This window comes from Neophocaena asiaeorientalis, unplaced genomic scaffold (assembly GCF_003031525.2).
Source record: "Neophocaena asiaeorientalis asiaeorientalis breed wild unplaced genomic scaffold, Neophocaena_asiaeorientalis_V1.1 scaffold804, whole genome shotgun sequence".
NCBI lineage: Eukaryota > Metazoa > Chordata > Mammalia > Artiodactyla > Phocoenidae > Neophocaena > Neophocaena asiaeorientalis.
In genome coordinates, this window is record NW_020171833.1 from 418,789 (window position 1) to 432,135 (window position 13,347).

A 13,347-nucleotide genomic window follows, 5' to 3' on the forward strand; every position below is an offset into this window, starting at 1 on the left:
ATTTCCAGACTTCTTTTCTATTGAGCTGTCTATCCATGGCTTCTTGTTGTTTCAACTATGTAGCCTTATAAAATTTGTTGTATAACTGATTCACTTTGCTGTACACCTGAAACTAACACAACCTTATAAATCAACTATATGCCAATAAAAATTTTTTAAAACATTTTTTTAAATTTGTAGTTATCCTATAGTTTTGGGAACTAGCTCTTCCCCTTCTCTATTCTTCTTTTTTCAGGATTTCACTGAAGGTTTTTAAAGCACTGGAGTGACAATCTGATTTGCATTTTAAGATGATCATTCTGGCAATAGTGTGGAGAAAAAAACTGCAAAGGGCAAAAATGGAAGGAGGAAGACAAGTAGGAGGTCACTGCAATGCAGAAGAAAGGTGATGGGTGGCTCAGACTAAGACGACAGCAACAGGAGTGATAAGAAGGAACACTGGAGAGGAAGTGTGGGGGAAATAAAACAGCTCTGCTTTATTTGAGATGGCTATTCACAATCTAAGAGTAAATGTCAAGCAAGCAGTTGGATGGATACGTGAATCTAGAGCTCAGAGGTCAAGGCAAGAGAAATAAATCTGGTAATCAGCCACCATCTAGGTGGTTTAAAACCACAGGACTACAATGAGTCCCCTACAAAGAAATGTAGATTGACAAAAGGAACAAATGATTGACCTAGAAGTTGAAGAAGGTATTTCAAGGAATGAAGGAGAGATCAACTGTATCAAATGTTACTGAAAGGATGAGTAGAATAAGAACTGAAAATTGACCACTGGATTTGGCAAAATAAACACTGATGGAGATCTTGACAAGAATAGTTTCAGTGGAGTGGTGCAGACAAAAGCCTGACTAGAGTGAGCTAAGGGAAGATAACAGATAAGGAAATGGTGGCAGCAAGTAGAGGCCACACTTAGAGGAGTTTTTCCAAAATGGAGAGCAGAGAAATGGGACAGTAGCTGAAAGGTCATGGTGTTAAAGGAGGATTTTTTTCAGGTAGGAAAGATTACTGCATGTTTTTGTGTTGGTAAAAATTATAAGTAGAAAGGAAGGCAAATCCAGAATATATAAAGAAACCCAGGACTTCCCTGGTGCAGTGGTTAAGAATCTGCCTGCCAATGCACGGGACACGGGTTCAAGCCCTGGTCCAGGAAGATCCCACATGCCGCAGAGCAACTAAGCCCATGCACCACAACTACTAAGCCCACAAGCCAGAACTACTGAGCCCTGCGTGCAGCAATGAAAACCCAATGCAGAAAAAACTAAATAAATAAAAATAAATTTATATTAAAAAAAAAGAAATCCATAAGAAAAAGACAAACATAAATATGGGGAAAAATTAAAAACAGGAAATTCAAAGAAAATTCAAACGTTCAAAAACAGAAATATAAGCAAACACACTAGTAATCAGTGACATGTAAAATAAAACAAGATATTACTGAACAGACTGGCAAAAAAAAAAGTTTAAATCTAACAACATAAAATAACAATAAGGCTGTGGGAAATGAGTACAAAAATAAACTGCTCGTGGGAATGAAAACTGGACAGCCACTCTATAGGGCAATTTGAAAACTAAAAATGCAAATGCACTTTGTCGCCAAAATTCCATAATTCCATGTCTACACTAGACAAACACCTGCACACGTGCACAAGGAGACACAGAATGTCCACTGTAGCAGATATTTTTGATAGTGAAGCAACCTAATGTTTATCAATAGGCAACAGATAAATAAAATATGGTACCTATATACAATATTATACAGCAGCAATAGGAATGTACCAAACCTATTAAATATCACGTGGATATTTTAAAAAATAACATTAATTATTTTCCATGGATGTGTATATATGAATGTGAAAGATTAAAAATGGTCTGAAAGGACACACACCAAACTCAGAATAGTAGTTGCATCTAGGGTTGTGAAAAAGGACTGAAGGTAGTGATTCATTTTTTAAAAAGGAGAAAAAAGGGAGGGTAGAAGAAAAAACAAAAAAACTGTGAGCTAATAAGCCAAATCTATCAATGGTTAATTCTGGATGGAGGGAATACAGTAGAACAGGGAGTTGGCAAAATATGGTTCATGGGCCCACCACCTGTGTTTGTAAATAAAGTTTTACTGTTCCAGTGTTTTACTCACTCATGTATTGTCTATGGCTACTTCTGCACTACAATGGCAGAGGTGAGGAGTTGTAACAGAGACTGTATGCCCTGCAAAGTCTAAATATTTACTCTCTAGACCTTTATGGAAAAAGTCTGCTGACATTTGCAGTATATTCTCTTCTTTGCACTTCCCTGTATCTCACCTTTCCCCCAAATTTAAGACCACTTAAATAACCTGAAGAGATTCAGACCAAAGTCCCAGAGAAACAAAGAAAAAATTCTAAAACTGTCAGGTTTTTTTTTAATCATAAAAATACTACATTATTTATTATTATACTTTTTATAGACTAAACTGAAAATATTAATCAGAACTATTCTGTAACATAGTTTAAATGATTGGTGAATTACAGAAATACTCCATATAGGGAAAACATATATAGGGCAGTCACATTTAATATAAGGGATATGTTCCTGAAAATCCTGAATAATTCAAAACCAACATAATTCAAGACTAATTGTCCCATACATATAAAGTAGAGGAGGGATGCATTATCAGAGTCATAAGCCTATAACCAATATAGAATATTTTTATAATACATATTAATAATACTTATTAATATAAGGTACATTAACAATGATTCATTATACAGTTAGGCAGTTAATAACAAAATTATTAATTCTACAACATGGTGATCTATTAATAATGTAATTTTAAGATATAACTTAATGTACAATACATAGCACACATATAGACACAAAATTAACTTAATGATAGTTCATTAACTAATGTAGTATACTGCCTGAAAATAATTAAGTAGAGTTATCACCATCTTCCAACAACACTAATAATGGGAGAGTTAAGAGATATCGAACTAAGTAGGATAAACTATCTCTCCACATTATGGTGAAAGCTGGTCTGATTCCCTGGAAGACTTTTGCTAAAGAATGAATCTAATGAATCTAACGTGGTTTGGTTTTTTTTCTCATATTTTCTTTTTTCACTGAGGATTTCTTGATATGCAGACACACTGTCCGTCTTTCGCCTTGCCACTATGGAACCGCAATCCACATTTGGATCATCTTCAAATATAGCAACTGGTTGCTGAAATATGGTCAAAAGTCTATGCCAGTCACTTCACTGCTAGTTGATGTGTTAAAGGCCCAGGCTAATTGCTGGGGCCCTCTTCCTGCTACCTTTGTTTTTCTAATTCTAGCAAGTCTTCCTTTATTAATCCCTGGGCAACAACCCAAGCAAAATTTCAACATTCCTTTCAACAACCTTGCACAAATTTACCTTCTTTACCATTTTCATAGCTTTTTTTTTTAATTAATTCATTTAGCTTTGGCCGTGTTGGGTCCTCGTTGCTGCATGCGGGCTTTCTCTAGTTGTGGCGAGCAGGGGCTACTTTGTTGCGGTGCGCAGGCTTCTCATTGCAGTGGCTACTCTTGTTGCGGAACACCAGCTACAGGTGAGAGGGCTTCAGTAGTTGTGGCTCATGGGCTCTAGAGTGCAGGCTCAGCAGTTGTGGCTCATGGGCTTAGCTGCTCCACGGCATGTGGGATCTTCCCAGACCAGGGATTGAACAAATGTCCCCTGCACTGGCAGGCGGATTCTTAACCACTGCACCACCAGGGAAGTCCCTTATAGCTTCTTTATTAGCAGATGTTATGGTGTCTTCCAAGTTAAAGCCTCTTTAAATTCTGGTAAAGCTGAAATGTTTTGATAGCTTCAGTGTTAGCAGATATAGCTGGCCTGCTCATTTTTATATTCTTAAAACCTTGGTGGGCTTTAAAATTGGAAAGCCAGCCATGACTTGCAGTAAACCTTTTTGTCTCAGTGTTGCCTCCTTTCAAATCATCAAAAATACTTCATGCCATAGCACAGATGATAGCTTGGCCTTAGGGACGCATTATGGCAGCACTGATTTTGCAGCTGTGTTGCCAGGATTTCTTCCATTTATTCCATTATCCTTGCCTGGTTACAAGATAACTTTGTGAACTAAAGAATGTACCTGCTTTAATACTGCTTTGGGGTTTTTTGAGCATTATCTCTACTACTCTGCAGGGTGCACTCTGCTAAATTAACAGCATGAGGTATCATAGCAATGGTCTGGCCTTCTTCACAAAGTTTTATCACATCTAACTTCTGCTCCAAATTTAGAATTTGGGGCACACCTTTTGGTATAGCAACACCACTTAATGAACCTGAATGACACTGTTATATCAATATTTAAAAAAAGATTTGAATTGTATCAAAAGCAAATGTTAAGAGAGCAACACAACAGTCACTGAAAACATTAACTCAAGATCTGACACATTAGGCTCGTGTGATATTGATAAAGGATGATAGGAATTTTGTTTTCCTGCTAAAGTGATGCTGACATAGGACAACAATGAGATAGTCTGCAATTCTTTCAGCCTGCCAGATTTGAAATTATATATTTCTTTAAATTTTTTTTTTAATCTTGGGAAATTTCACAATGAAGTGGGAATTTAAATATATTTTTATTTTGCACTATTTTCAGCCTCACATAATTCAAAGATGCATAAAACAACAATATACTGAACTTTTTCAAGAGACCTTCTAGTCTAAAAGAAAAATACTTGAATGTAGTGAAGGAGAAAAATAAGCAACCAGACGGAATTAACAAGTATTTAAAGAAACTAAGGAACCAGAACACTAACAATAAAATCAGGAATGCATTCTTATTAATGATCTAACTTTAAGATTCAAAAACAAAAATCAGTGTATAATATATTACTCTACTTTTTAGAAAGACTAAGCAGCAAATAGACATGAACTCAGACATACATTAGAAGGCTATATCCAAAATGAAACTAAACCCAAGGGGCATTAATCAGGAAAATATTTAATAAAACTTACATCTTCAATGATCTTTGCTGCCTCTTTAGTATTAACTGCACCTGTTGTAAATTAAAACATACATTATCCCTAGAATAACATTATCCCCAGAATATACAGAAGTAAACACTGAAACCAAGAAGTTACTTTCCTCTTGCTAAGATGGTCTACAGCCTAGTCCAGAATTTCTCAAAAAAATGGTACAAGGAAACTTGGCATCAATACTACCTGGGGTGCTTGGTAAAGGCAGAGATTCCTGGGCCTAATCCCATCCTACTGTATTAGAATCTCCGAAGGTAAAGGCAGCGATATTAAAATCAATTGGGAGATTGGGACTGACATATATACACTAATATGTATAAAATGGATACCCAATAACCTGCTGTATAAAAAAATAAAATAAAATTCAAAAAAAGGCTTCCCTGGTGGCACAGTGGTTGAGAGTCCGCCTGTCGATGCAGGGGACGTGGGTTCGTGCCCCGGTCCAGGAAGATCCCACATGCCGCGGAGCGGCTGAGCCCGTGAGCCATGGCCGCTGAGCCTGCGCGTCCGGAGCCTGTGCTCCACAACGGGAGAGGCCACAACAGTGAGAGGCCCGCGTACTGCACCAAAAAAAAAAAAAAAATAAATCAAAAAAAAGAGAAAAATAAATAAATAAAATCAACTGGGTTCTTAAAAAAATAAACTATACATGTCACTTCCTTCCCTATACATGCCACCCTGCTTGCTACCCACTTCCCTCAGAGACAGAGGGGCATGTTTCCTCATATAAACATATATGTAAACATTACCAATAAGAACTATTTACCCTAGACAACACTCACCTCTACAGTCTACCCAAATGCCTTTACATCAAGTCATACCTTTTAAAACAACATTCTCTGTGAGCTGGGCAGGAGATATTTTTGCCAATGACACCACATTGGTTATAACTGGTATTGTATTTGTCCTGGCAGAAGGGAGCTCCACTGAAGCAGTTTGTGCCTTAGAAATATTTACTGATTAAAATAGACAAAAAGGTAAGACCTAGTATAAACAAAAGGATCACACACACACATTAAAGAAACCCTGTTTAACAGCTAAGTTTCAAGGTACAATGCAAATATCTAACTCTGTATAATGTTGGGTTGGGTGATTCTGTTCAGATTAGTGTTCATTAGGACTTAAAGGGTACCTGATTCTCTAAAATTATAAACTTCAACTGATACTTAATAGGTGAAAATACAGGTATCAGCTTCAGGATTAACCAGACTTTTCCATTAGTGAATACTAAAATTCCTACACCTAAGCTTGATTCAAATAAAAATTTAACATGCTAATTTTTACAAGTAAGTTGGTGATGTAGCTGTCCATCCACATAAAAACAGTGACTTTGTTAACCCACATTATACAATGAAAATTCTACCACCACCCTGACTGGTCTTACGGAATGAATGATAACACAGAAGACTAGTGCAAGGCATATGTGATTAAGGTGATGATTAATAAGATTGCAAAGGCAGACAAAGGCCAGACTTTAACGTCAAAGCACAGGAATTCTGTCAATTCAGCAGCACTCCAGGCTTTGAGGAGAGAACATAACATCAGATGTTTTTAGTCTAACTCAGAGAAGTGCTACTTCAGAGAGCTACTTTCAGAACATGCCACATATCTATTCATCTGGATATCCTGGCCACATTAGCTGTCCTACTTGCAAAATTATTTTATTCTTAGCCAGGAAAAACTTCGCTACCTGTGAAGAACTGGTCTACTTTATTTTTTCTGATATAATTAATGTGTTGTTCTTTTTTCCTTGGCTACACGCAAGCTCTGGATCAAATCTGACACCAGTCACAGCAACCATATTAACATACTTATATCCTCTTCCTTTGTTTGCCCTGATGTTCTGTTTTTATTTCTGGTTTGTTAGCTGAATAGCATATATCCCTTAGTGTAAGTTATTTACATACAGATAAGTCAATCAAAAGCAATCAAATCTAATTTTCTTACAAAATCAGTGCTTATATGTTTATTGATTCCTTGGTGTGTTTGATTTTGGTAACAAAAGGCATCAGGATTAATTTTCCCTCAAGAGCAATCTTTAAGAATTCTTACAGGAAAATTTAAGGAAATTCAGGCTATTTGACTCCAGTGAAATTTGTTTTATTATATTATTTACAACTGTGTGTGCTGATAGTAACTTAGGACTGACATAAAGACCCCCTTAGCCAAGTTTAACTTTACCTTTATTTTGTGACAGAGGGTCATTCATAATTTGCTGACGATGACAAAACTCCATGACACAAAATAGGTTACAGAAATGTTTGATGTTTCCTCGCCATTTTATGGACTCACTTAGCTTACCCTGTCGTTTACAACCATCACACTTGGCCATCTGAGAAAGAAATGTAAAACAGGATAAGCTTAAAACTGTAAAATAATGAAAATATAACACTAATCATAAAATCAGAGGAACTATGAAAACAGGATACATGAGTCAGTTGAGATCACAAAATGTAAGGTTTCTACCTTAAGACACTGTACTTAAAAATATATACACTATTTGTTTCGTATAGATGTCCTCAACTGAGAGGATATAAAAGTTATCTCCTGTTTTCAAAATTACTGATGAAGGAATTTAAAGATAGGCTTTTTTTTTTTTTTTTTAACATTAAGAGGTAGCCTACTGCAGTATAAAGAATATGGGCTTTGGAGTCATAAAGATTTTGACTCATTCAACAAATATCTAACTAGATATCCTTCGTCTTGAGCACTGAGATAGGTCTTGGGCATATAATTATGAAAAAGACCCCCAAAGAAAGTTATATGTTAGGAAGGTAGACAAGTAAACAGGTGATTTCACTGGAATGTTACAGGTGCTGTCCATCACCTACCAGCTTCTTCAGGGGCACATTACTTAACCTCCCCGGACCTTACTTTTTTTCCTTATTTATAAACAGGTAATACTATACCTACCTCTTAGGATTGTGGTGAGGAGTAAATGAAATAACACTTATGAAGTACTGGACATGTATTAGTGGTTCAATTAATTATAGCTTTTGTTGTCAGCCTTTCAAAAAAAATTTTTTTTTAAAGAAGGCAGGTGAGGGGTAAGGAGGTCAGAGTCATTTGACCTATGAAGTGAGAACAAGGTCTGACTTCAAATTTCTCAGAGTAACTTTCTGAATGAGAGAGCAACTTAAGGCAACATAACTATGTAAAGTTCTAACTAAAAAAAACCCAAAGTTATAAATAAGGTCCGTGTGCCTTATAAGAAAGCAAAAATTAAAGGAACATATCTTCAAACAACAACAAAGTCTCCCAAAATTCTATACTCTTTTTAAATTTTTTCTTATTTATTTATTCTTTTTAATTCTATACTCTTTACCCCAAAGATTTCATGTTTATATTCAACTGAATTTTGCTTTAGGAGCCCATAATTTATTTACCCAATTCTAAACACCCAATTTTTCTTCACATAATCTGAATATATTTCAAATAGAAAATAATTTGTACGAACTTCAGAAAGCCAAAGAGATATATTACATTTACCTGATAAAATAGAACAGTAAATTTGGTCATGCAGTCTTCACAACAAAACTCTTCTAACTTGCCCTCCAATCGATTTTCTACCAAATTAGGGGATGTCTGTGAACAATAACTGCACATCTTACAGTAGTTTCCCCATCGTTCTCCAAAGTCACGGGCAGAGAGGAATTTGCAAACTGAGAACCAGAGGGATAAAAGCAAGAAACATCAAGTTTATATAAACTTGAAGACAGTAAAGTGAGTTTCTACAGTCTTAGATAGCAACTTTAAGCTAATTTCTAAATACTTGACACAATTATTTGCCTCTAGGTTAAAAGAGAGTCTTATCTATATTCACAAAACAAACATATCACTTTTGAAACATATACTCTAAATATTAGGTCGTCTATATTCAGAAACATCAGAGGTATTGGGTTGGCCAAAAAGTGTCTTCAGTTTTTAAGTAAAAATAAAAGACACATTTTTCATTTTCACGAAGAACTTCATTGAACAACGTATTCACCCTTTTGTTCCACTACCTTCTGCCATTTTTCAGGCAACTTCATAATTCCATCTTCACAAAACTTTTTTATCTTTTTGAGCAAAGAACTGTTCAGGTGCCTTTTACTGTCTTCCAGGGAATTGAAATTTTTCCCATTAAAAGAATTTTGTAAAGACCAAAATAAAAGGAAATCCGAAGGTGCAATGTCTGGTGAATACAGTGGATAAATCAAAACTTCCCAGCCAAGTTGTAACAGTTTTTGCCGGGTCATCAAAGAAACATGCGGTCTTGCATTATCCTGATGGAAGGTTATGCGTTTTCTGTTGACTAATTCTAGACACTTTTCATCAAGTGCTGCTTTCAGTTGGTCTAACCGGAAGCAGTACTTATTGGAATTAATCGTTTGGTTTTCCAGAAGGAGCTCATAATAGAGGGTTCCCTTCCAATGTCACCATATACACAACATCACCTTCTCTGGATGAAGACTGGCCTTTGGTGTGGTTGGTGGTGGTTCGTTTTGCTTGTCCTACGGTCTCTTCCATTCCACATTACTGTACAGTATCCACTTTTCATCGTCCGTCACAATTTGTTTTAAAAATGGAACACTGGGACTTCCCTAGTGGTGCAGTGGTTAAGAATCTGCCTGCCAATGCAGGGGACACAGGTTCGAGCCCTGGTCCGGGAAGATCCCACATATCACGGGGCAACTAAGCCCAGGTGTCACAACTACTGAACCTGCTCTCTAGAGCCCATGAGCCACAACTACTGAAGCCCACGTGCCTAGAGCCCGTGCTCCACAGCAAAGACAAGCCAGTGCAATGAGAAGCCTACGTACTGCAACGAAGAGTAGCCCCTGCTCACCACAACTAGAGAAAGCCCGCGCACAGCAACAAAGACCCAACGCAGACAAAAATAAGTAAATAAATAAATTTATTTTTAAAAAAAGAGAGAAAAAAGCCAAGTTCAAAAAAACAAAACAAGGGCTTCCCTGGTGGCGCAGTGGTTGAGAGTCCGCCTGCCGATGCAGGGGACACAGGTTCGTGTCCCAGTCCGGGAAGATCCCACATGCTGCGGAGCGGCTGGGCCCGTGAGCCATGGCTGCTGAGCCTGCGCGTCCGGAGCCTGTGCTCCGCAACAGGAGAGGCCACAACAGTGAGAGGCCCGCGTACCGCAAAAAACAAACAAACAAACAAAAAAACAAACAAAAAAAAGAACGTCTTCCTTAGGTTTAAGTAGAGAATTGCATGTGGAAATACAGTCAAGGTTGTTTTCCGCTTAACTTATGTGGAACCCAAACATCAAAGCGATTAACGTAAGCAACGTGGTGCAAATGATTTTCAGTGCTTGATTTGGATATTTTGAGTATGTCAGCTGTCTCCCACGTGGTATAACGTTGATTGTTCTCAATGTCTCAATTTGATCACTATCAACTTCAACTGGTCTACCCAACCGTGGAGCATCGTCCAGAGAGAAATCTCCAGCACGAAACTTCGCAAACCACTTTTGACACATTCAATCAGTCACAGCACCTTCTCCATACACTGCGCAAATCTTTTTGTGTTTCAGTTGCATTTTTACCTTCTTTGAAATAATAAAGCATAATATGCCAAAAATGCTTTTTTTCTTCCATCTTCAATATTAAAATGGCTACATAAAAATTCACCAATTTTTATAATTTTTGCCCGTGTCGGATCTTAGTTGTGGTACATAGAATCTTCGTTGAGGCATGCGAGATCTTCTCGTTGCAGCACACAGGCTTCTCTCCAGTTGTGGCATGCGGGTTTTCTCTTCTCTAGTTGTGGCACACAGGCTCCAGGACTCTGTAGTTTGCGGCACACAGCCTCTCTAGTTGAGGTGCACAAGCTCAGTAGTTGTGGCGTATGGGCTTAGTTGCCCCGTGGCACGTGGAATCTTAGTTCCCTGATCAGGAATCAAACCCGTGCCCCCTGCGTTGAAAGGTGGATTCTTTACTACTAGACTACCAGGGAAGTCCCCCCAAATTCACCAATTTTGATAAGTCTTTTTTTAAATGCACGCTGATATGACAGCTGTCACATACAATCTAACAAAACTGTTTCGAATGAAGTTAAAGAAAACTAAGTGCTACTAGAGCCATCATACAGAAAAAAACGAAGCAACCTTTTGGCCAACCCAATATAAAAGTTTCTTAAGCCAAGAAGCAGTAATTGCCTAAGTACCCTCTTTATGAATGCGTGCAAAAACAAAAAGATCTCTGAAGTCATAGCTAAACTTACGAAGAGATTTTCTATATACGAATACCATTGACCTAATTATATTTTGAAAGTTTTTCTTTATTGAGATTATTATAACATTTAAAAGGATAGACTTTAAAGTGAATTAAGCATAAACTCAATAAAAAAGCTTCAAATTATACTTCATAAAAGAAATTACTTGAAAATTAATTGTGGATTAACAGCTCAACTCATCATGAATTACTTCATAACAACCATATGCTCTGTGGCCAAAACTGAGCTTTTTTCTTTACCTTCACTACAGAATGGCTTATCAACCCCTGAGAATCGTACAGTCTCCTTTATAATTTTCTGCAGTTTACAGTAGTCACACATTGCCATAACTTTATTTCTCTTTTTGTATTCATCAGAGCAAATCTTGCCGCAAAACAGAAACATTTTACCCTACAGAGGAAGAACAGTCATTAATATCTAATTAAATTAAACAGTTGCTTTATTGTTAAGAAATCCTTTTCTTTCTCATTTCAAAGCAAACCAAGGGACTGTCAAAGATGAAAAGACAAAAATACTTCTTTAGATAAACTCATATTCAATCCCCTCCACGATCTCTCTTTACCTTGTAGAAAAGAAGTTCTGGTTTTGTGGCAAACAGATGGTTACAGTGCTGACACTTGAGTTTAACAACTGTATGGGTTAAAGCAACTCGCTGGGACTGAGCAGAAGGAGGCTGGAGATTGGCTGCGGCAGAGCCACTGACGGAGCTGGGGGAAACGGCAGAGGTGTTACCTCCTCCTGCTGACACTGCTGACCCAGAGGGTGGACTTACAACCACTTGGCCCTGAGACAAGGGCACTGCTGAAGAGTTTGTTCCTTTTGGCTTGTTAAATACATTCTGAATGAATACAAATAAGGCAAAGATTTTATCAACTGAGAAATAAGGTAACTTGATCAATTTCATTTTCTCATTTTAATAAATTAATTCCCCCCAAACGTTTCTTGAAATTTTTATTGAGTAGTTCACAGAAAGAGTTGAAATGGCATACTTCCAGAATAGGACTGAGAAATGCAACATTAAAAGACTGAGGACTAAAATTCAGGCTTTCCAGACAAAGATCTCTAGTACCTGACTAATTAATAAATTAGAGCAGGCCTCTCCTTTCCCCCAAGATACCCCTTCACCTGCACTCCCATTACCAACCAGCCTCTCATGGCTATTAAGAGCACAGTGGCCATCAGTAGTCTCTTTCTCCCTGGTGCAGGCATCTTCCCACCCAGGAGGATGGGAAACTCTACCCTTTCCCTGTGTATCAGAGAGAAGAGAATGGGACAAGTAAGTGGAAGCTTCCATATCCACGCCAGGAGTCATTATGTATCTGGCCCAGGATGAAACGAAGGGACACATGAGCACATCACCATGCCACCTATCCAAACCATAGCCTAGCTTCCATTCTTTTGAAAGGGAGAGAGCCAAGGGAGAAAGTGGGAGAGAAAGGTAGTTTAGGTGAGCACTCTGAATTAAGAAGGACTGAGGGTCAAATCTTGGGCTCAGACATTTTGCAGAAATGACCTCTTGGATCACAGCTGAATAGAATTTTTTTCTTTCTAACTTAATAAGCATGGTCCTTCAGCAGTTAACATTTGCCATAGACCAACGCCTAAGAGAACTGCAAGGGCAAAGTACTACCTTAGGTCATACCTGGAAAGCCACCACACAACTGGAGCTGCAGAAGCTGTATATAGTTCCATTGGACATGGCTAGGTGATACTGAGGGACTGCTGAGGTTTTACAACTATGACAGAAAACTTGGACACCTTGGTAGCAAAAAATAAAAACCAATGAGTAAGTTACACAGATGAACAAATGATCCAAAAATGTATTAGGAGAGTAAAAAACCCAAATATTCAGTAATATGCAAAACAAAAATGAAGGAACTTTACAATAATATGTAAAGCTAACCTCAATTAAGTCCCACTCACACAAAAATTAACTTGGAACTTATACGCGTTTTTTCTCTCTTTTCACATATGAAATTACAAAATAAACACTTCAATCAAGAGAATCACTGAAAAACTTTGTCACTTAAAAATCAGTTCTTGGGCTTCCCTGGTGGCGCAGTGGTTGAGAGTCCGCCTGCCGATGCAGGGGACGCGGGTTCGTGCCCCGG

The 13,347-nt window shown here is 37.6% G+C and overlaps 1 protein-coding gene across 9 annotated transcripts in view; it reads right to left on the reverse strand.

Annotated features, from left to right (window-relative positions):
• The window catches only part of ZMYM6 (zinc finger MYM-type containing 6), a 54,666-nt gene that overhangs the window by 19,594 nt on the left and 21,725 nt on the right, over positions 1-13,347 (reverse strand). For all 9 annotated transcript variants that reach the window (XM_024741439.1, XM_024741411.1, XM_024741405.1 and 6 more), the window contains 7 exons: positions 12,879-12,994; positions 11,799-12,074; positions 11,476-11,626; positions 8,492-8,664; positions 7,184-7,334; positions 5,824-5,958; positions 4,982-5,022 (listed from right to left, as the gene is read on the reverse strand). In XM_024741439.1, the coding sequence (XP_024597207.1) occupies positions 4,982-5,022; positions 5,824-5,958; positions 7,184-7,334; positions 8,492-8,664; positions 11,476-11,626; positions 11,799-12,074; positions 12,879-12,994 (1,043 nt within the window). The remainder of the gene's footprint in view (positions 1-4,981; positions 5,023-5,823; positions 5,959-7,183; positions 7,335-8,491; positions 8,665-11,475; positions 11,627-11,798; positions 12,075-12,878; positions 12,995-13,347) is intronic.